Here is a 22826-nt window from a genome sequence, read left to right on the forward strand (position 1 = left end):
TTTTTTTTCATGGTGTGCCTATTTATTCAATTAATGAAATAATCTCGAACTTTTTTGTGTTGTAAGACTGCCTGTAGAACAGGGTGACTAAAGTGCTCTAATTAGGTGGCTGACAGCTGCATAATAATTAGCAATGCACAGACTGTTGTCTCTGGTTTTCTTCAAAACCCAAGGTAGTATTTCTATTTAGGAGGTAACCTGAAATCTTTGTCCCGAAGATGTTTGCAGGGCAGCCATTGTTAAATAATATACGTGAGGTTTTACTGCAAATTGTGTGTTTATTTAGTCTCAGGCTGAATATGAATCCACGAATGCTGAGATGCTGTAGGTAACCTGCTACCAATAATGTCTGTGGTCGGTTCTGCTGTGATACACTTTCTGGGTTTCTGTGGTGTTGGTAAATATAAAGTACCTGAAAGGCCTGTTAAGTGAGCTGTGGATAAGGGTCACAGTGGTCTGTTATCATAATGGAATTTTATTCAAAGAAACTTGAAAATAAACCCACCTCCTTAGAGCAATGTCACCAACAAAGGACTGCATTGTAGAGCTTGTTTCTGGATGTATTTGTGGGTGTTTGTGCAACGCTGCTTGCCACAGAGAATCTCTAGAATATTCCCAAACTGTTCTCCAAGATCCACATGAATTTACTGGCAAGTAAATGATGCCAGCAAGAAATCTTTAACTTACCTTATTCATCCAAAGGCTGACTTAAGTCGATTTTGTGATGTGCCTTTGGTGCTAGCTGCTGTTGAGCCAAAGATTTTGAGTCTGGGACTCTGGGAGGGTGCTGCCTGCTATGCCAGCTCACGTATGTGTATCAGCTTTAGATGGTTTAGCTCTACCGCAAAGGGACAAATTTTCTTTCGAGGCTTTTGTAATCACTGACTGCTGTCCCTGATTCTTGCCACTGTCAGGCTAGAAGTAGGGCAAATGCTTGCAAATACTAGTTGTTTTCTTCAACTCTTTGCAGAAATGGCTCAAGAAGAGATGGAAGTTGATCTCCAGCCAGTGGCTGGTTACTCTGTAGAGAACCTTAGGACGCTTCCCACAGAGCCTTCTGGTCACACAGCGCTGTTGTCCCGTGCTCCAGTGCTCGATGAAGGAGGAGGCAGCGTTACAGTTCTTCCTGCTGATGATGCTGTTGTCATACCAAACGCTGGTACAACGAGGGAAGCAGTTGCTGAGCCTGACCCGCAGTTGGGTCCTGCTGCAGCTCTCAACGGACTGCAAAGGCTACAAGGGGCACTTGATCCATATCGGCCATTTCACATGCCACAGGTCACGCAGCGTCCGCGAGTGAGGAGAGCTCACAGGCAACAGAGAATTGGTGGTTCCCAGAGGACAATCAGTGCCAGGTAAAGCAGCAATGAACTTGGATCTAAACAGTGCTCTTATGAAGTCTGGCATCGTTTTAAAACTGCCTTGCTTCCTGGCTTATAGAACCCAGCTCAGTCCAGGTTGTGGCCCAATTCTGGGCAGCTCACATACCTTTTAAGCTCAATAATGGCACAGTGCTCTCTGACCCCTTCTGGCAGGATCTTTGCTCTTGTTAAATGAATCCGTCCATTTCTTATCTTGGTAGTGGTGGTGTTGACTTCCGAGCCCTTCTACGCTTTCCACCTTGCTTGCAGAGCTGCTTGCACTGTTCCCTCCGCTCCGCCAGATTTCTGTTGGTGCTCCCTGCAGCAGTGTTGACTCTCGGTAGTTCCAGCCAGCATTTAGCTCAGTGGAGCTTGTGCTCTGTTTTGCATTTCACCTTTGATTTGGGGATTGCCTGATTAGGTTTTCTGGTGACAATTGCTGCAGAAACTTTCACAAACATGCAAACTAATATTTTTCTGTAGGCGTTTTTTGTTACCTCCAGGCAAAGAAAGTAAAAATTCTATGTTTTACACCATTTGCCATGAGTTTAAAGGGTGATGCTCTCCAGCGAGAAAGCAATCCCCATTTCTGGTTTGTTTGTTGTCTCATCTTTGTAGCTTTTGTAAATGCCAAGGTTGAAATTTTAATTAACTGGAGCATTGCCTTTAAATTCAGTGAGACCAAGAACTCCTCTCCTCCCAGATGATTAAATGTAGCTGTACTATTTGCCCTTGGATTATGTGTGAAGGTCACTGGAGTTCTCAGGGCTAGAAGGCAACCTGACATACTTCTCTTTTGAATCTGAAGGATAATTGAGATGATAGCTGAACTGATGCGGGGAGAGGGGAGGATGTTTCTAGCCAGGAATGAAGTTCCAGTAGAAAAGAAGAGAGAAAGTAGAAAGACTAGGTGCAAAGTGGTCAATGGAATGAGACTCTGATACAGGCCTTGTGTGTCTAGTATTACCAGTGGCTTTGTGAACCAGATCCGAGTTAAGACTGTAAGTACAGGTTAGGAGTTCCTTAGGCTGTTAGTGAACGATACTGTTGTCTTCGCTTTTCTTTCCAACCCCCCCACCCCCCCACCCCAAAAGAAGACAATATCATTGTTGTAAGGAGAAGGAGATTTTCTTTGAGCTGAGCAAAATGAATGGTTGCTGTAGGATACCACTGATTGTTCATAAAGCAGGCAATTGTATGGGATTGCCCCTCTACTAGACAAAGTGTGTCCTGATAACTTTGATACCTTCCTATTGGAGTCAGAGCTTTGGAATTTTACCGCAAACAAGTGTGGAGAAACATGCTGAGCCTTTAGCTTATCTGAAATAACTGGCTTTTATTTCTTGCTTTTCTGGACTCAGGTCAGCATTGGACAGTTACTTTCAACTCAGCAGGACCCAACAGCCAGCTACAAGACCAGTTCCACGTCTGGAGTCCTCGCATATTGCAAGGGACAACCAGGAACACAGCTCAGATGTAACAATAGAACTGAGTGACTCTGACAGCAGCACTTCTGCTGAGGAGGAGGACACAGTGGAGGCTGCAGCACCCCTGTTACCATCAGCCCAGGAGACACTTCCAGCAGCTAGCTCAGGTTTGTGCTATATTTGAGCTGTGTGGAGACTGATTTCAGAAACTCATCTTCCTGTTTCAAAACTCAGTGGGTGAAATCCTTTCGAGCTTCACAACAGATGGTGCTAAGAGATCATTATGCCCACAGCTGACGGGAGCAGGTTGCTCCTGCAAGGCTTTCTGGCAAGCCGTTCCTAAGAGCAGTAGCAGCAATGGGTGATTGCTACCATAAAGTTAAATGCAGTCTTTTTGCTATTTGCAGGGTGCTGCTTATAAGTAATCCTGGAAATGTTAGGAATAACTTCAAGCTTAGAGATTAGTACTTAGTGCACTTCTGCTGTTATATATTATAAAGGAGCATTATTGAAGACATCAAGTCACATCTCTGGAGATCAGCAGTGCTTTCAGTTTTCAGAGAAGGATCTGATTCAGTATTTTTTAATGATTTGCGATTTCAGTCTGCTTCAGTTTAAAGTTTTCATTTCTGTAACTTCTGGTGACACTTAGCTGAGGAGGTAGAGGTACTTAGGACAGTGGACTTTTTGTTTGTCTTTTTCTTTCCTTGGCTTTTTCTGGTTCACAATCCTTTATCCAAACTCATGTTCACAGGCTGCCATGCACTTCAGTGACATTGTTTATGATGAACATATGCAGTTTATGTAAGAGTGACAAATAGTTAACTTGCTAGTCAAGGTTATTGATGCCCAGAGAATATGAGGACAAGGGTGGGTTTTTTTTGTTGTTTTTTTTCTGTTTGTTTGTTTTTTATTCAGTCTCTAAGGAATGTCCTTATGCTTCACTCTCTGCCCTTAGTTTTGTTTTTGATTGGCCAGTCTACCTTGACACCTTTTTTTGAGGTACATCTATGAGGTGTTTTTTGAACAGATTCATTCGACTTGCTCTGAGCTAGTCTTACACGTGACAGGAACTCAAGCTGTTAAGTGCTGTCTAATACTGTGTGAACATATGCTCTCCGTAGGGTTTTCTGGAATTCCCTTGTGCTTTTGGCTTATATAAGCCACAGGTTCCTGTTCAGCCCAGAACCATAAGGGCTGAAAACTTTATTGGCATTAGCCAGGGTTAGGTGATACCTCTCTACTGGATTGAGAGTGTCTGCCTTGAATGCTAAATGTGCCTAACAACTCTTTTGTTTTGTCAGGAGATGGGGGGAGACAGCTATTTCTGCTTCTTTTTTAGTATGCTAGTGGTGGTAATCCAAATGTAGTGTTTCCGTGTGCCCGTGCTTCAACAGAAGGGCTAACAGAGGCCCACCATGAAAACATATGGCCCAGCAGAATTGATAGTTCAGATAACTACTAGCTGGAAAACTGCTTAAGTCAGGGTGAATGGACAGATAGCATACGGTAAATGCTTTCTTGGCACATGAAATATGCATGCTTAGATCCCTTGGCAAAATAACTACTTCTTATTGGTGTCTGTCTTTCTGTGGGCATAATGATGCAGGGTTCTATCCTTGCATCAGCCTAACTATAGACCTGTACGCAGATGTATTTGTTTCCAGCAAGTCAGAAAATCCTGACAACAATTGCTTTCTTTAAAAGACCTCTCCTTTTTCACTGAAATTCTGCTCCTTTTTATAAAAGAAAACACAAAGTTCTTCAGCACTGCTGTTGATGAATAGAAGGGCTTACACACAGACTGCCTGACCTTCAGTATCCAGGACACTGATCTGAAGCTTTGTACGTAACCTGTGCCATTGTTGCACTGCTTGCCTTATGCCCTGATGATTTCAGATCAAGTCAAGGAGAACTTGTTTTTCCCCCATTATGTATCAGTTCATCTAAGCAATGCTTTCTTTAGTTTCCACTCAGGTCCAAGCAGAGCTGTCTCAAGCTTCATCTCAAGCTTCTACAGAACATGGAGGTCATGAAGATGAAGAGGCTGAAGTCCAGCAAAAGCAGGTAAGGTGACCTAAATGCTTTTGGAGGCAGATTTAAATATGGTCAGTGCTGCATTTGTCTAAAAAAAGTTGTGTGGTTTTTTTTTATTTTTAATCCTAGAGAACTCCACTAAAGAAACTGGAACCATCAGTTCCTGTTGCACCACTGGATGAGGAGGAAGGGGATACTTGTGCAATCTGCTTTGAGCAGTGGACCAATGCTGGGGACCACCGTCTCTCAGCATTGCGGTGTGGACACCTATTTGGTTACACATGCATTGAAAGGTGGCTCAAGGGACAAGCAGGGAAGTGCCCCCAGGTAAAATGGACATTTATGTGCCCTGGAAAGGACTTGCTGTTGGGTAACTTCTGCTGCAGGCATGATCACTGTAACTGTTACAACTGCGTAAAGGATCCACCTTTGCCTGCTGTCAGAAATAACAAAAATCACCTTTATTTTGATGTGACTAGGCCAGGAACAACTAGCACTGCTTTAAAGGGAGAAGTCTGACTTGGATTTTCTCCCTTTAGTAGAGCATTTGTGAATAGCAGACTGAGAAGTTTGAGAGTTCAAGTGCTAAACCCGTAATTGGTTTCGGAACACTGCTCTGTGGTCCTGGAGTGTGGGAATGGCAGACAGATTCCTAGAAGCAATTAACTAAGCATAAAGAATACGTTACTGGACAAGAAATCTGTTTGAGAACTGTTTTCTGTCAGTTAATCTTCTGTTTTGAACTGCATCTGCTTTTGCAGCCTTTAAGCAGATCAAGCTGTTGAGGTAGCTTGCAGAGAGCAAACTGAGAAACAAGTTGCATCCTTTAATGTCCATTTGCAAGTGGTAGATCTGCTTTTTAAGGTGTTCTATTTGGTTTTCTTTCCATGGGTAATATTGATCTCTTTCAATTAGGTCTACACTTCTCTGTGATGTGCTTCCATTCCTTATTCCTTTTCTCCAGAAAGGAATGTTGAGAAAAAACAGGTCAACGAGTATGTTGTAAAAAGGATTCAGTTCTGCTGCTTTCTGAGTTGGTGGCTGGAAGCCCAGGATTTCTTTGGTTTTGTCATTTTGAGAGCTTCCATAGTCTTGCTTGACTTTGTGCAGGATTCCTTGCTCTCAACAAGCAACTTCCTGTTGATGTGCACTGTGATTAAACCTAAAGAATCACTGTTGCCACAGCAAAGGCCCAAACCTTATTTTTCTTATCCCTGTCAAGTCTGCATAAGCTTTTCTTCAGCTACTCCAGGCCCAAATGGAATTCTTGGAGATGTACCTGGCATCTTTGCTCTTTGGAATTTTGTGACTGCGTTCTTCTTGGACCCTAACAACTCTTAAGGGGGTCTTTGCTCCCCGTTTTTCTTCCAGTGATGTAATTACTGAAAATTTCCTGGGAAAACTTGCTCTGGAGAGAACCTTGGTGCTAAATCATCTTACCTTCGTTTTCAGTTGCTCTCCTTTGCGACTGGGCATTCTCTGATTGAATAGCACAGAGCTGCTGTGTGTGGTGCTCTGTATACTAAGTGGCTTGAGTGCAAGTTACTGTGAAATTGCACCACTCCTGATCCTGCCAGTGACAGCTGCTGGTTGCCAGGAAAGCTTAGCCACTTACTGCTCTGCAAGGCAGCTCTTTACAAAGGGAGGGGGGTTGTCTGATCTGAAACTGTTGCCCGTGATATCTTTGTGCTACTAAATAATAGAGAAGTCTGCATTTTAAGCGCACATAGTAATTTAATGTTCAGCAGACGTTACTTGATCTGAGTATTCACTGCCTCTTTTCTGATCAACAAAGTACATTTGCAAAACAGTAAGCTTGCAGATGCCGTAACTTCTTCCAAGTCCCAACTCAGGGGGAGGCATTACCTCTTCTTTTTAAGGTGACTCTAAAGTACTAAATGGTCACAGCCATTTAGTAATGCACAAAATTATTGAAATATCTGACTCCCCATGTATCACTGAAATCAGTGGGATGTCAGTGTTTCATACAGACACTGGAATGCTATTATGGATTTAGGCCTATAGGATTTGATTAAAGGAATATGGTATGTAAATAACAGAGTTGGGAGTATACTCGGGGGTTCCTAAATCCTTGTCTGTTGGCCAAGCAGCTAGTCTTGATTTTTAAAAATAGAGGTTGGGCTGGTGTTTTGTTTTAGATCTTTTTTCCCCCTCTTTGACTTTTTTTTTCCTGTCCCTGGAACTTACCTGACCATGCTGTATCACTGATGCTTTAGCAGAGTAAATTTAGTGGAAAGCAAGGAGATGCATTGTTAAAGGTGCAATATGGTACACAACCTAAACTGTTGTTGTAGCCCCAATTAGAGTTCTGGTGTCTATATGAGGGAATGTCTTGCAAACATGCTGTGTTAATGTTTGTGGTTTTGTGGATTTGTTTTCAAGTAGACAACCCCTCCCTTCAAAGCTATAAGGATTTTTCAAAATAATACCCTGCAACTTGTAGGCATCCATAGTTTGGATAGTTAAATTCTTGTAGATGAACTGAACTTGTCTTTTATTTCAGTGCAATAAGAAGGCAAAACGTTCTGACATTGTGATCCTGTATGCTCGCACTTTGAAAGCTCTGGACACCAGCGAACAGGAACGCATGAAAAGGTACGGAGTCTCTATATAAATATACAACCTCACTGACTGCATGCCATTGAAAGCTGCAGTCTGGCTTCTACTTCTTGCTTTAATTTCCTGTATTGTCTAAAGCAATTTGTGCATTCCTTTGGGGATTATCATGGTATGGCTGGCTTAACAAACCACGGCCTTGCTAGGTTGCACATGTCTTACCTGGAAGGACAATTTTCTCTTGGAACAGAATTCTTGAGTCTGTGCTTTGCGGCACTGAAGTAGCAAAAGCTGTCTTGTGCTGTACTCTCAAATGTCATCATGGGAGAACATGCAGGGTTGTTGCCAAAAAGCCATATATTGGTAATTCATCATTAGATGAAAAAAGTGAGGCATAGTTAGAAATGCAAGGGGGGTGAATAGCTGACCTTTTCTGCCATCTTTTCTGCATGCATTAGACAGAGTAATCTCTTATATGAATCACTTTCCATCTTGCTTTGTCAAATTCTTCATGTAGCTTTACTTACAAGAGGTCAGCAAGCATTACTATGACTCAACTTCCCCCTTCACCTTAAATGTAGACTTTTTATTGGAAAAAGGAAAAGCAGGTATGAAAATGGGGACTAATTTCTTTTCATTAAGATGCTGTCACAGATACTACTCTGAAACTAAAGGGCTGCAGATATCCAAGTTCTCCTGAATCTTGTAGTGAATAGAATTTAATTGGGGTCGTCTTCACATGTCTCTAACTATACTGCTGTTCTTTCAGTGCAGTCTTTCAACAGATACCTCACTATCCTGGTCATTACTAATCAGAAATGATTGAGGAGTAACTGTCACGAAGGGAAAATATCTCTTCTGTCCAGATTGCCACTGCCTGATGGTGTCTGAACTGTACCTTTAGAAGGGTCATGCTTCTTTTACTGGATTGACACTGCAAAACAAACAATAAGTAAGATTTTTTCAAAAGCACAGAAGGCATTTGGGTGTTTAAATCTTGTTATCTTTCATGGAGAGGTAGTTGTCTAACCACTGCTTGTGTCTCAGGATCTTGCTGCAGACCTTTCCCACTTGCCCTACACCTCCTCTGCCTCCTGTTTTTGTTGGGAGGCAGACAGCAGTGACTCCCTGTCAGTCCAGTGAAGTTGCTGGCAGTGGCTGTTTTGTGGCACACAGTCATGAGTGGAGGACAAATGTGAGCACTGATGCATGCATCAATATTGTTTGCACATAGCCTTGAATTAGGTGTACAATCATGGGTTTCATTCTTCACATTCAGAAAAGCCAGTCTTCAGGCTCTGGGTACTTGTGTAAAGAATGTGCTTGCAATGGTTAAATACAGCATTTCACCTGTTTCTTCTGCAGCAAAGAAAAAAAAATCACATGAAGAAGCTATAGTGACAGAGTGAAGCTATAATGACAGAATTATAGTGAAGCTATAATGACAGAATTATAGTGAAGCTATAATGACAGAATTCTGTGCTTCGTGAACATGCAAGGCTAGGTCTGTATATTTAGAAGGTACTTAGGCAAGCTAAATCTCCCTGCACATGAACTACTGAAATAACTGGAATATTGCAGCTTTTGAAGTGCAGAATGCAGTGGTCAACACTATAGACCAAATTTACAGATAATTTTAAGGAATACTGGTATTTCTTCCCCCTCTTTAACTATTCCTTCATATGTAAAGCCCATATGGAAGAGAAATGGAAGTGTGTTATCAAAACTGTTGCCGCTAAATGGTATGTATGCACTTTTAGGCTCAAGGTGAGGTAGCAAGTATGGCTTCTATATGGGTATGCACAGAGAGTTTATCTGTATCTGTCTATTTCTGATACAGCTATGTCTTCCCGAAATACAAAATTAGTTACTGGTAGTAGAAACAAGCTTGAAGATCTTGCTGTGTTATGACTTGCTGTATTACTGACATGGTATATTACGTGGATATTGATGGTATAGAATTTGCTAAACTGTTTCTGTAGGGAAAAAATTATTTCTCTTTCACTCTACTAAATCAGTACGTTTGGAGAGGGTGAGGAGAAAGGCTGTTGTTTCTGTGAAACAATACTTGAGTGAGTCATTCAGTACCATTGCATAATTGAGAACATCTCGAGGTGAATGTACTGGATGACTGTGGTAGCAGATTTTCCGTTACTTTTGAATTTACCTGAACAGGACTTGTGTTGGGATGAAGTCTGAGGATGGGAGTTGACAGCCCAGAGAAGCATCCTAGATAAGCAACCCTTAAGACTAGGTATTTTCTCTTGTTCCTCCAGCTCTTTAGCAAAGGAGCAAAAGTTGCGGAGGCAGGCAGAGCTGGAATCTGCACAGAGCCGTCTCCAGTTGCAGGTTTTGACAGACGAATGCAGCAAACTCCGCAAGCAAGTTCAGGTGAGTCTCGTGCTACTAACACACAGAGGATTCCCTTTCTCTTCAACCTGTCTTTTGCATGTTCCCTGAGAGGAGAGAAAACAGGATTCCAGTTTTAATAAGCAGCAAGATTTAGTAAACTCAACTAGTGAATCACCAGGAGCATCCTAAACAGCCCAGGCTGGCATATTCATGTATAACATGAACTACAGAACACTGACATTTTTTTTAATTTTTTTTTGTTGTTGTTGCGTGCTTCTAAGATTTAATCAAAGTCGCAAGTACAGCTTAGCATTAGAGTTTTTTGGCTGCTGATGTTGCAGGTTCCTCCTCAGGTTTTGTGGTGCCTGGAAAGGCCTGGTAATAAGCACCAAACTTAATAATTCTCATCTTTCTCTTAGCTGCATCAAAATAAGCTTTGGAAATCTCTACAGTAAACCTGTAATGGGACCTATTATCACTAGTTAGTCAAGAGCCTTTGAGAAGCAGTTTGTGAAGAGGTATGGCTATTTGCAAAAACAAAAGAAAACAACAAAAAAAGCCCTGATTTTTTTGTGAAGGTCAGTCAACATACTAAAGCATCTTCTGATACCATGAGACCTGGTCTGTCAATAAGGTAGGCTGTATGCGTGGGCTGAACAGCTGCTAAGAGGCACCTCTGTCCCTTAGAATACAAATTACTGAAAATAAATGACTGCTTCCTTTCTGGCTTATGCAATACTGCTATATTTTGTAACCAATCACAGCTGCTTTTGCAGGATTCCTATAAATTGTGGACTCCACTGCTGCTTCCAACTGAATTATCTGGCATGTTCCACCAGTGCTAGGTTTTCCAAGAGCCTGTTGCAAAGCTAGCTTGCTAGTTTTTTGTTGTATGAAATAGATGACATGTAATCTTTCACTGTCTAGTTAACTCAATTTTGTGCTTTTCTCTACTTCTGGAGTTTTTATAGCCTTGGCTATTCATGTCTGTACATTAAGCAACATCCTCTTCGCTGAAGTCTTCCTGTGTGACATAAGGCTTTTCAAATTGCTTGCCTAAATTCCTGCATGAAGCTGTGTCCTCATCAGAGCTAATAAGAAAATTGGTCCACTTCAAACTTTGGCTTAAGAAAAATGTGAATAAGATAAAACTGCAGGTCCATAATGTCCTCCTGCAATTCTTTTGGTGTTAAGTGATAGAGTATCCAGTCTAACTGAATGGAAGTCGTGTGTTATAAAGATTAAGTACCCTGTGTTCTTTAAGCTCTGTTTGAGTATTTATACTGCATTCATCACTGTCCTGTAGTGGTTAATGAGAATGCTGGAAGCAATTTCGAGGTGCTTGTTTATACTATGAATAAACGGAGAGTAAAACAATTTGCTGGGGAGCAGAAAATCAGTAGGAAGCCTGGAGTAAGTCTCTAAGTTGTTTGATTATATTTTGAGCATGCGCCTAACGAGTTTTCCTTGTCTTACGAGAGGTCATCTAGTAAAGCAACTACTTGCATGGAATTGTTTAGGTTGGAAGGGACCCCTGGAGGTTTCTAGCCCAATCCTAGTTGGGTAACTTCAGGGTTGGGTTGCTCAGGGCACTGTCACGCCAGGTGTTGAGTTTATGCAAGCAGATCACACATCCTCTCTGGACATCCCATTGTTTGACCATCCTCACTGAGAATTTTTTTTTTTTCCTAACATCTAATCTGAATTTGACTTGTTGCATCTTGAGTCTGTTGCCCCAGTCCTTTCAGCAAGCAATGTTACTGATGGCAAAAGAAAACATGCTTAACTGGCATACAAAGCTATAAGTCAATATAGAAAACAAAGTGCTGTGGGATTACAAAAGAAGTGTGTGAAATGTCCATGTAATCAGAGGGACATTTGGTATGGCAAAGTTCAGTTGCACAGAACTTTATTGGAATAGTTATGATGTTAATTGGTTGCACACAAACCTTGGTGTCTGAAGTCTTATAGAAAGCAAATGGTTCCCTGCAAAAGTCATTGTGTGACCCCTTTTTTGTTGCTAATGTGCTTGAGAGCTGTGCCTCATCAGCAGTCATGTCACTAGTTATGACCTTTTTTAGGTTTGTGTGCATTTTTCCCTGCTCTTGTCCATTAACAGTCTTGTCCATTGTACTTTTGGTATTGAAGTATTGAAGATGATTGAGGCTAGAAAATGGATGGTTTTCAAGTCTTTAGCTATGTGAAAATACATGAGGAAAGGAACTTGAGGGGAGAGAGGGTAGGTAGTTAACTAAAACCCTGGAAGAAAGCTCTCAATGGTGTTTCTATACGTAAACCTGCAGTGTGTGCTCTGCTGAGCTATATGCTGCACACTGCATGGCAGGTTCAGACTTGCATTTTGGAAGCAGTGCTGCTGAAGCCTTACTTTTGCCTAAAGTTTTTCCCTTGTGAGCACAAAGAACTTGGGAATCAGATGTGAGCTACTGCAGTACTCCTCCTGAATCTGCCAAAATTTTCAGTACAAGTTAGCTAATGATAAGCAAACCATCTCTGGCTTCTGGCATTAATACCACTGATCAACTGGGATAGGAGATTCATTTTTGTAAGTGGGAAACAGTAGCTTTGTGTATAGAGCAGTAAAGGGAGGAATGGCAGGGAAATGACAGGAGATTGCATGCTGCTGTGGAGAAGACAGCAAGTGTAACTGTAGGCCTTGCAGAGGTCAGTTTATATTGCTCGATGTATTGGCAGAGGTTTTTTTAAGTAGAATTTTCAGAGCATCCAAAAAGAATTGGATGGCAAAATATCAGTAAAAATTTGTGAACCTAACACCTTTAGAAAAATTTTAGGCTAATGATTTTATTGCATAAATATCTTTCATCTTTGTGTTCAGCTCCAGTTTATGTCTGGGGGAAAATCTAAAAGTAAAAGCTGCTATTTCATTCAGCTCTTTACTTATAGTGAAGCCACTTGAAAATGCTCTGTGTCCCTTTGACTGAATTGGAACCTGAACCAAAGGGAGGTGGAAGGTGGAATGCCTGTAGTCCTGGACCGCAGTTTGAGGTTGTACAGCCATGTGTTTATCTCTATTAAATGCAAGGCTGGGGCTGTGTAGTGCAAGATAGCAGGCATGGCTTCTGTAAGAGCTCTGTGGGAGCACTGCCAGAGAGTGACAGTCATCCAGTAACTGCCTTTGTCTTTAAAGCCTCCTATCAGCTATTAAGACTGTAACCTAATACTCAAAAGAAAACTTCTGAATTTGTTATAGCTGGTGGGTTTCCTTTCCTATTCATTGTGCTCTCCTGCTTCTACTTCTCATGTTTAATCCTCAGGAAGACTTCTGCTGTATATCCTCTTCTTTCCCCAACCTGCGTGACTGTGTTCATTCATCACTGCAATGGCAAGGTGAAATCTAGGAGGCAGTCATGGCGTGTGCAGAGAGGCAAGTATGCCCTCAAGGCCCTTATTTAACACCAGGCATCAGGAAAAGTCTGCAAAACATCTCAAAGGAAGGTTTAGGCTTACATTACTACAACAGTGTTCTTTTGAACACAATTAGTGCAATTTGTTCTGTGGTGCAACATTTTTAATTGCCTTGGTAATGTGTCTCCAGTAAGACTTCCTGATTTTGCTGGGTTTGTCCATTGTGTTTAAATGTAAATATTGTACTAATGGTCCTTGTAGTTTTAATTGCCTGATTTCCTTTTTAGTAACTCCTGTAAAAGTTGAATGTTGAGTGCAGGTGACAAGGAGAGTTTTGTAAACTCCCCAGAGCAACAAGTAATTTTAATCTCTTCTGATCCTCAGTGGTGGTGATATCTTCCTGCCTTTTAGAAATAAAGAGTTTATTAAATTTTTGATTAAAACCCACTTTCTTCTAAGTTACCTGTGTTTTCACTGACTGCTTACTCTAAGCCCAAAGCTATAGCTTCCATCGTAAGTGACCTGGCAATGCCCACACCTCCTCTTCGTTCCCAGGTTGTTTTGTCTTTGTTTCCTCTAATGGGATCCTCTTGAGTCTTCAGCTTACTTTTTTTTTTATTATTATTATTATTCCCTTGGGGAATCTGCAATGTACTTGATGCAAAACAGATCAGACATCTGTAAAATATCAGAATTGCTCTCTTCTTGAGCAGTTTCCAAAAGTTACAGGTCTTGATGAAACTATTAATGTAGAGCTTGATCTTTGATCTTGTCTCTTTGAGAACTGCTGCCTTTGCTTAGATGTGAGTTAAGTGGTAGTGGCTGGTTCAATATTGAAGCTAGCTTGCAATCTGCTAATATATTCATAATATCACTCTTGCGGCCCTTAATTGTTTAAAAATTACACAGTATTTGAAGCACAATCTATGTTGCTCAGACAACAGAAAGCAAGTAGCAATTTTAGTATATATGCTCCCTCTAATATCCCTGGGGTTCTGTACTGTCTGGTTTTGCCCTTGGATTACAATAAGGTGGTCAAAATGTTTTTTGGGGGGGGGGCATTTTTAGTTGACTTGCAATATGCCAGTGCCACTACTTGCATACCCACCTCACTCCTGATGATCTCTGTGGAAAGAGGAATTCTAGGAATACCTTGTTGCTGATGGAAGCTGTCCTTGGCTGCATCTCTGCTGAGCATCCTTGAGCATTCATCAGTTGAGGTGGAGGAAGGGGTGGGGGGAGGTGGTGGAAAACAGGGCTGGAGCTCTTGAGAGTTGTGTTGTTCCTGGAATTTGCTGCCTGGGGTTTACAAGAATAGGGTCATCTTCATTAAATAGACTGACTTGTTTCCTGCAACGCCCTTTATGTTGAAACTTGGGCTTTTATTTTTTTTATGGGGTATTCTGGAAGTTCTAGAAAATGGTTTTAATTGACTTTCTCTTGTGGCTTAGCTGCATGTAATACTTGGCAGTTCATTCTCTTCTAAACAGCATTGATCTGCTAGTAATTGTTATTGGCTTTTATGCGTTGCCCAAGAGTCCTCTCTTTCATGGAGTCTAATACATACAATAGCAGACTTTGAGTCCATTCTGCCAGAATTTGTGTAGCATTTGTACATTTTTTGTTGCTCACTCTCATAGTCAGTGCACTTGGAAATCCAGCATTTCAGGAACAGCGTGGAAACGGGACCATATTTTCCCTCTTTATCTGAGAACAAGTACAGTTGGAACTTTGGGAACAGATATCACAGAAGGTTACATCGCCAGTGATGCATTAAAGCTCTTTGGGTTTTGTTTGGTTTTTTTTTTTCTCTGCAGGAGCTGAAGGCTCTGGTGGCCCAGCACAATATGAGTGCTTCTCAGCAACCTGGCAGCTCCCGTACCTGCATCCCAGGCAGCCTCCCCTCCAGCCAAAGCCAGCGCAAGTACCACTTGGAGAAGGTTTTTGTGGTGTCTCAGACTGGGAACTGCAGAGTAATGGCATACTGTGACTCACTCAGTTGTCTTGTGGTATCACAGCCTTCTCCACAGTCCACTTTTATTCCTGGTAATTAAGCAAATCAAGATTTGGGGGTTCATAGGTGAAAGTTAAATATGTTTTCTACTTGATCCCTGCTTCTCTGCTTGACCTTTGCATGTGCCTTGTAAACTGGGAATACTCATAAGACTTGCTGTAGTTCATCTGGCCCCTGCATTGGCAGCTCTTGCCTAGTGAGGTAGCTTGTTTCCCCTGTCACTTCTATGGCAGAATCCTCGCAGAGGGTCTCTGGCTCTTCTGCTGAAGTGCCATATCCACAAGAAGGTAAAAGGTGTGTCTGGTACTCCTTGCAAAGGTGGGTCTTTTGAGAGAACAAGGGGTCAGTGTGCTAGGGCCTGCAGAGATGTTTCCAGTGCTTGAGTGAGAAACATTGCTCCCCAAATTGTAGGTCGATTGATCCACATGCAGCTGATTTGTCAATACTCTTTAAAAAAAAGAAAACCCAAAAGGAAAAAACTTTTAATATGAATGATAGGAGCACTGTTTCCTAGTGAAGAAATAGAAAGCCAAGAAGCCATGAGCAGCCCTGGTTTTTGTCTCACTGTTATGGCCAGGGGCAAGTGACCTGACATCTGGACTGGCGCCAGCTTGCTTTTTCGATGAGATAGATGTAGCATTAGGAGTTTGAGAGAGTTTATTTGCAAAGTACTTCAATGCTTTCTGAATGATGAAACTTACTTTATTTGGTTAATGGTTTGGAGATTAATATGCCTTATCTAGGCATAACAAAATCGTTTTCTGCATTCAACTGACCTTTATTTTTCTGGCTTTTGGAGCCAGGGGACGAATCTCTGAATGGAGGCTTTGTGGTGGCTCCTGTAGCACACAGGTTAAGTTCACCTGTAGCCATTCTTTGCAGTGACGCTTGTTCTCTTAAATAGCCATGTAATCCTACTGTGTGTGTGTTTTTATCTAGGCAAGAATGGCTCTTGTAACAAGAACTGTAACGCTGATACTGAGTTTGCTCTTGCTGGCTGGGATCCTTAAGATTTAGCCCTGTTGCCATTTGTGGCAGTTCTTAACCAGAACAGCAGATAAATTCTACGTGTTCATCCCACCACAGGCTTCAGTACAGACATTGTAGTTCTGGCATAGAATTGCTAGTTCTACACATACGCTGCTTTGCGGTAACCTGCTTTATCCTTCTTCTGTGACAGGTTGTGGTGTTAAGATGATGAGCGTGGCCAACCTGAAGAGCAGTCAGTACATCCCCATCCATAGTAAACAGATTCGGGGACTGGCTTTCGGCAGTCGAGCAGATGGCTTGCTGCTCTCTGCTGCTGTGGACAACACTCTCAAACTTACCAGGTGAGCCCTGCTGGGGGGAGCAACCTGTCCCAGCGGAGTTTTGCTATGTGCAAGAGAATGGATTGGATTTTGTTCTGTCTCTAGAAATGTCTTGCAGCGCTTGCTATTCTGCTTTCCAAAAGATGTTGCCAAGATGACATCAGGTCTGCATATTCTTCCTGCATGTGGGAACTAACAGAGGGAAAGACTTGTTCATGCTTTTGGATCTTTTAGGTGGAGATGTTAGGGAGCTACTTGTCTGTGATATTTTTCCTGTGGAGAACTCGGTGGAAAAGAAGTAATTCGGCGTGGATCAGCCAAGTTGTGTTGAGAAGAAACATAGCATAATGTATAGACGGGAAATTTACTGTCCACTTGGCTTTCTGTTACTGCAGGGAAATGTGAAGCATGGGAACTTGTATGGCCTAAAACAGAAACGAGGGGTGTTTAAGTTGGGTGCTTTCTTCCCTGCACTAATGTTGGCTTCTCTGATTTTAAACTTCTTGCAGAGCATGGAATTCATCTGGGATATGAAATGTGTAGACAGCATTGTTGTGCATGTGCTAGAGGAACAGAGGTTCTCTAGAGCTAGCAGAGGCTTAAAGTAGCAGATTGGAGACTAATTATGCAGGGGCTGAGAAAAATGTGTCTGGGCCTGTTAGAATTTACAGCCTATGCGCATGTTCTCTTGCTGCTCTGATGCTCTTCAACCTTAAGCTGCTTCAAAACTTAATTGGCTGATTGATTCTTCTTGAGTTATATTAATGCCTTACCCACATCTGTCTATCAGTATAGGGTGAGGCAGGATATGTCTGTTATGACTGATTAGTCCCAATTCTTTCCCATGAGTGAAGCAATGAAGAGACCTTCATCCTGCAACAAAAATGTCAAGAATGTTGCTTTCCTGTTATCATGTTGAAATGTTTGCTAGGCTAGTTAAAAGTAAACAAAACTGTCTCTGATGCTAAAGTCAGCATGCCAGACTTCTAACCAATGAGGTTGATACTCTTTTCATGGTTTGATCTGGAGAGTGGCTTCTCATTGCAGTATCTGCTCAGACACTCGACTCCTATATCTGCCTCTCACTGCCTGGTTGGCTGCATTGGAACTTGTGATCCTCTTGCCTTTGTGCTTGATCCCACAATGCCTTGGAGTTAGGTGCTTGCTTCAGCAGCATCTTCATGCTGCTTTCAGGCTCTCTCTGAAAGAAAAGTCCCCCTTTGGTTGTCTTTCTCCCCTAGTTACTGATTTCAGAGTCATCCTACCAAAAGGAATTATCCAAGATATCCGTAAGTCTGCTGTTCTGGCTTGCAAGTGTTTAAAATAGCACCATGACTTTGGGTTTTTTGTTTTTTCCCTGTTGTTTTAAGCCAGTCACTGTTCTGATATCAAATTCCCTGTCTCCCCAGTCAGGTTTGTCTTTGTGGTTGTTCCCCTTGTACTTACCTGGGAGCAATTGCTTACTTCTCTGGAGTTCTGAGCATAATCACCTTCCCCAGGGAGGAACCCATGTGTTGTAAAGGATATCAGAGTTACTTTGATATGTGCTGTCTTCTGTCTCCCACTATTCTCAATGTGCTGAGCCTATGTCAACAATGCTGCCCTTTGCAAATACGTTCTAATCTACCACCAACTTCATCTGCTATTCTGGGTTGCGCCCCTCTGTGTACTCCCCTCTTCTTCCTTCCACAAATTGAGTTTCTAAAGAATTAACACTATAAATGTGCTTTTAACTCTTTACCCCATTCACTGTCTTGCTTAAATTGGGTTCTTTTGAAGCATAAGCACTGTTTCTCTCATGTAAAAAGAGGGAGATAATTAACAGGAGATGTAATCTGAAGAGATGAGCTGTGTGATCTCAGGAATATGCAATATTATGGGATTACACTGGATTCACTTCTCCTAATTGTTTCCAGAAAAGTAACTTAGCTTTCTCCTTCCATTAAGGCAGCTGAGACCCTGCTCTGAGATTTCCTTTCCCAGTCTCCAAAGATCAATCTGGAAAAAGAAGCATTGGTCCGGAAGAATTATAAATCACTTGACAACATTCAAGTGATTATTCTGTCTAGATTTTCCAGATTCATGTCTGGAGTAAAGGAGGAATTAATTCAGAATTCAGTCTAAAGAGAGATGCTTCTGTCTAAAGACTAAAAAGCTGGATTTTCTTACCTTAATTATGCTATTTTCTTATCAGTGGATGCTTGTGCAACAGGCCAACACTTCGCTTTTCTTCTGCAGCTTGGCAACAAATACCGTGGTGCAGACATACAATGCTGGCCGTCCTGTCTGGAGCTGCTGCTGGTGTCTCGATGATACAAACTACATCTACGCTGGATTGGTCAATGGCTCTATCATGATATATGATTTGAGAGACACGAACTCTCACGTCCAGGAACTAGTCCCTCAGAAGTCCAGGTATGGCATAAGAATTTTTCATTCCTCTCAACTTCACTAATATACATTATGCTAAACATAGCTTCTTCCATAAATCACACAGCAATTGTAATAGTTTAAATTTTTATGTGACTGTTTTGTAAAAAAATTCAAATTTAGCACAGATGCGAGAAGTCTCTCATACACATACCATGCAACCTTATAACTTAGTACGAGTGCTTGGCACCTGCGTCTTTTTAAGGCAGACAGTAGTCAGAACTGGACCCACCAGTCCAACCTAAGCAGGGGAACTGACTTTGTTTTGAGCTGGATTTAGTATTTAATTTGGAAAGAACAAATTACGAAGAGGTGTGAGATGCTGGTACTTCCATCTCTTCTACTCAGGGAATCAAATGCTGATTTACACATCTGATGTGTGCTGTCTGATGCCCCTTTAAAACATAAGGCTCAGTAGTTAAGTTGATTTTCATTTATTCTTGACAAACCCATTGGGGTTCCTTGCTTGAAGGACCGTTTTGTAGCCTGCTTAGGCCCTTTCTTTGCAACATGTTTGGAGAGACTGGAGCTCTGAAGCGATGAGGCAGAATGCCAGCACACCTGCATCTGGCAGCACTGACTGCTGCCAATCACACTTTCAGGTGCCCCATGGTATCGCTGTCCTATCTGCCCCGGATGGCCTCAGCGTCACTGCCTTATGGTGGAATATTAGCTGGGACCTTGGAAGGAGCCTGCTTTTGGGAACAGAAAACTGGCAACTCCTACCGGCCTCATCACCTGCCACTGGAACCTGGAGGATGCATCGATATTCAAACAGAGATCAGCACACGGCACTGCCTCGCGACGTACAGGCCTAGTATGTAATGGTGTGCATCTGCAACGTGCTTTTCATTGCCACTCTGGCTTGCTGTTTGAGTTTGACAGCAACTTTGGTGCTGAGGGCACAGCAGAAATGTAGTACCTGCCCTAGCCAGAGCAATGAGCATCTGCACATAAATAAGAATTGGGCAAGGGCAAAAGGAGGCAGCTGCAGGGTGGTGTTGCTTGTATTCCTACAGTTAAAAATTTCCTGCAATTAAATTTTCCAAAGGTTACCTTTTTTATTTCTGCCATGCAGGTAAAAATAACCCATGTGTGCGTTGTGTGATGATGGAACTGACTTGCAGCCCACTGACAGAGGCCTCTGAAGATGTGGTGTATTCTTCTAACCCAGTTCAGACTTTCAGTGCTGGGCCCACCTGCAAGTTGCTGACCAAGAATGCCATTTTTCAAAGCCCGGAGGAGGATGGCAGCATCTTTGTGTGTGCTGGTGATGAGGCATCTAATTCTGCCCTGGTATCTCTTATTCCTTTCAGTGTGATGGAGGGTTTTATTGCAATTCTTAGGAAAGAAGTCTTACCAGTCACTGCATCAGTGTGTTTTGGTGGGAATTGTTTTGTCACAGACATTACCCTGTGCAGGTTGGTCTGTTGTACTTGCTAGAGCAGGTGTAACTTTCTGTTAGCGTGGGACACTCAGTGTTAGCCAAGGCCTGTGGTCGACATCCATCGAAAGGAATGTAAGCAGCAAGTCCCTGTTGTCCACCAGAGGAATGCAGTTGGGTATACTGGCACAACTGGGCGCTGTAAGTGGCGTAACAATCTTGGTGGGACAGCTAATGTGGTAAGTGCTGTGAGGGATGGACGCAGGCTCCTTAGGAATGACAAGGAGAAGGGTTGCCCCTTATGTGAAAAAGCAAGCTCAGGGGCAGAGGATCGACAGACAACAGGCTGCATGAGAGCTCATGAGTCAAGGTCAGAGGAGAAGGCAGTCTGGGTGACACTGTGCTGTGAGTCTGTGAAAGACCATCCAAGCAGGGTGTGAAAGTAGAGAAAGGATCCTGTAAGTAACTTGAGGAAAGTTTTCTCTAGAGAGAGGAAGCTCTGTTTTGGATGGGAAGGGAGAATCCTGCAGTCTTTGACCTTGCTTGTTTGTCCCACAGCTATGGGATGCTGGCAGTGGCTCCTTGCTGCAGAAGCTGCAGGCTGACCTGCCTGTGCTGGATATCTGCCCCTTGGAAATGAACCAAACCCACCTCCTGGCTACTCTGACTGAGAAGACGGTGAAGATCTACAAGTGGCAGTGAGAGTGGTCCCCATGCCTGCCACAGAGAGGCTTTCCAGATATGCTGCTGATAAACCCTACTCAACTGCTCGCTCCCAGACTGCTGCCCTCCACATGCTGCTTACAGGAGACAGGAACCACTACAGCACCTTTCTGGCACTAGGCAGGATGTGCTGGTGCCTAGAGCAATTCCCTTCTTCCTCCATCTTCCTTTTTAGGTCTGCCGTTACTTCTCTGGTTAATTTTCTTCGGTCAAACTCCGCAAGCTGCCTCAGCACAGCAATAATTCTTGGACTGTCTCCAGCATGTGTTGCTGTACTTTTTTCCAGTGTGAATACAGCACGGGGAGTTGCAAATCAATTCTACGAATCAACAAAATAAGAGGAACTTGAAGACCTGAGACTCCCACTGCACTTTCTCATGGAGTCCTGCAGTGATTACTGGGTGATGAAAAGGTGGCAATATTGGCACCTCGCTAGCATGGCTGACACTCAGTGTAAAAGCAAGGTCACTGCTTTAGGGGGCATACTCCCATGTTCTTTTGAAGGACTAGGGTCAGTTGGCAGAGGACAGACCCTGTTTTGTTGGCCATGGAGAGAACAGGCTTGGAAAATCTAGAGAGATCCTTTTTTTCTTTTGTGTTTTTTTTTCCAGGAGCATATAATTTACAGTGTAACTCCTTAATTATCTGCCCCCATTTCCCTCCCTTTTTCTTCCCTGCTTCACCCGCAAGCAAACTTGGACAGTTTGGTTGTGGAAAATGAAACTAGAGAAGTACAGGTAAAGAGGATATGATTCTTCTACTGTTGGCTGCTGATGTGCATGTTGTCCTTCCTTAAAGACAGCAATGTACTGAAACGGACAGTACCTTGGAAAAGAATGCTGGCTGCTTTTTTTTAGTTGGTTTTTTTTTTCCCCTTTGAGGAACTGGTGGAAACTCAGGGATTTCATCAGCTTGCTTTCACTGACCTTTTGCCTTCCTTAAATCATAGTTGCCAGCTCACTGGCTGGTCACAGACAGCTTCCAGTTGTATTTGATTGCAGGTGTGCTGCAGACCTGCTGGTTTATGTAAATCTGAGCCCATTGCATGGGATCACAGGTCAGGGGATGTGTGCTGGCCAAGTACAGTGGGCTCTTAGCACCCTTACCATAAATATGTTGAGGAGTGTGAGAACTTTTATCTCCAGGTCAGATCATGGAAGAGGACTTAGGTTTCATTTTATGTTTAACGAAAGCAAACTTGCAAGGATGCTGGAAGCAGCAAGACCAGTTCCCTGTGCTGGAAATGTATCCCTTGGCACACCTCTGCCTCATGTGGTAAGCAGCATCTCTCCTGTTTGGAATGAGTGGGCCACAACTTAAACTGCCAGAACAATTTTATTTTCTGAAGTCTTGGGCTTGCACAGTATGATCCTATTTGTCTTCCCTCTTAAAAATGAGATTGAGAAGATCTCTGCTTAACTTTATATTTTTCTGTATAGAATTTTGTTCCTATATTTTTATATACTGTAAAAATAAAGCGTTTATAGTTATCAAATATAACTGGTGCTGCTGTACTTTAAAAATATCTCAGTGATATACATTGCATCTCTTGTGAACATAAACAAGCATCCCTGTATGTAGGCAGGGTTTCTCATGCTTTGTATTATTCCCAAGTCACACTGAGCTTCAGACTGAAATAATGGAGACTTTTAGTGAATGAAGAGTCCTCACTGAACCATGCTACTCTGACCAGGTGAGGGGAAGGGAAAGGAAAGGACTGAGCAAAGTCAGGCTGTGCGCCTGAGATGTCCTCTTAATTGGAAATGAACTCACTGACATGAGACTTTTGGGCATTTTTAACAATGATCAGGAACAAAGGGTTAGTAG

The 22826-nt window shown here is 42.5% G+C and overlaps 1 protein-coding gene across 3 annotated transcripts; it reads left to right on the top strand.

Moving 5' to 3' along the window:
- Positions 1-72: 72 nt before the first annotated feature.
- Positions 73-22493, top strand: RFWD3 (ring finger and WD repeat domain 3). 3 transcript variants are annotated; one of them, XR_011326555.1, is made up of 12 exons: positions 73-1355; positions 2723-2955; positions 4755-4855; positions 4955-5152; positions 7350-7441; positions 9679-9793; positions 14956-15184; positions 16333-16483; positions 18701-18877; positions 19495-19709; positions 19971-20689; positions 20729-20830. XR_011326555.1 is itself a non-coding variant. In XM_009920997.2 (12 exons), the coding sequence occupies exons 1-12, from the start codon at positions 931-933 to the stop codon at positions 20976-20978; spliced, it is 2298 nt and encodes a 765-aa protein (XP_009919299.2). In that variant the 5' UTR covers positions 89-930; the 3' UTR covers positions 20979-22493. The 3 variants fall into 3 exon arrangements, 2 of the variants coding, with proteins under 2 accessions (XP_069649895.1, XP_009919299.2); XM_009920997.2 differs by lacking the exon at positions 20729-20830 and adding an exon at positions 20835-22493 and having other exon boundaries at positions 89-1355; positions 19971-20188; XM_069793794.1 differs by having other exon boundaries at positions 19971-20828.
- The last annotated feature ends 333 nt before the right edge of the window (positions 22494-22826 follow it).

The sequence above is a fragment of the Haliaeetus albicilla genome, chromosome 10 (assembly GCF_947461875.1).
Source record: "Haliaeetus albicilla chromosome 10, bHalAlb1.1, whole genome shotgun sequence".
In the NCBI taxonomy this organism is placed as follows: domain Eukaryota; kingdom Metazoa; phylum Chordata; class Aves; order Accipitriformes; family Accipitridae; genus Haliaeetus; species Haliaeetus albicilla.

Bases quoted from the DNA above. Each gene is read 5' to 3' on its own strand.
- RFWD3 (XM_069793794.1), top strand. From the start codon at position 931: ATGCTTGCAAATACTAGTTGTTTTCTTCAACTCTTTGCAGAAATGGCT. The intron at 1,356-2,722 runs GTAAAGCAGCAA...TTCTGGACTCAG, and splicing joins CAGAGGACAATCAGTGCCAG to GTCAGCATTGGACAGTTACT. The intron at 9,794-14,955 runs GTGAGTCTCGTG...TTTTCTCTGCAG, and splicing joins AACTCCGCAAGCAAGTTCAG to GAGCTGAAGGCTCTGGTGGC.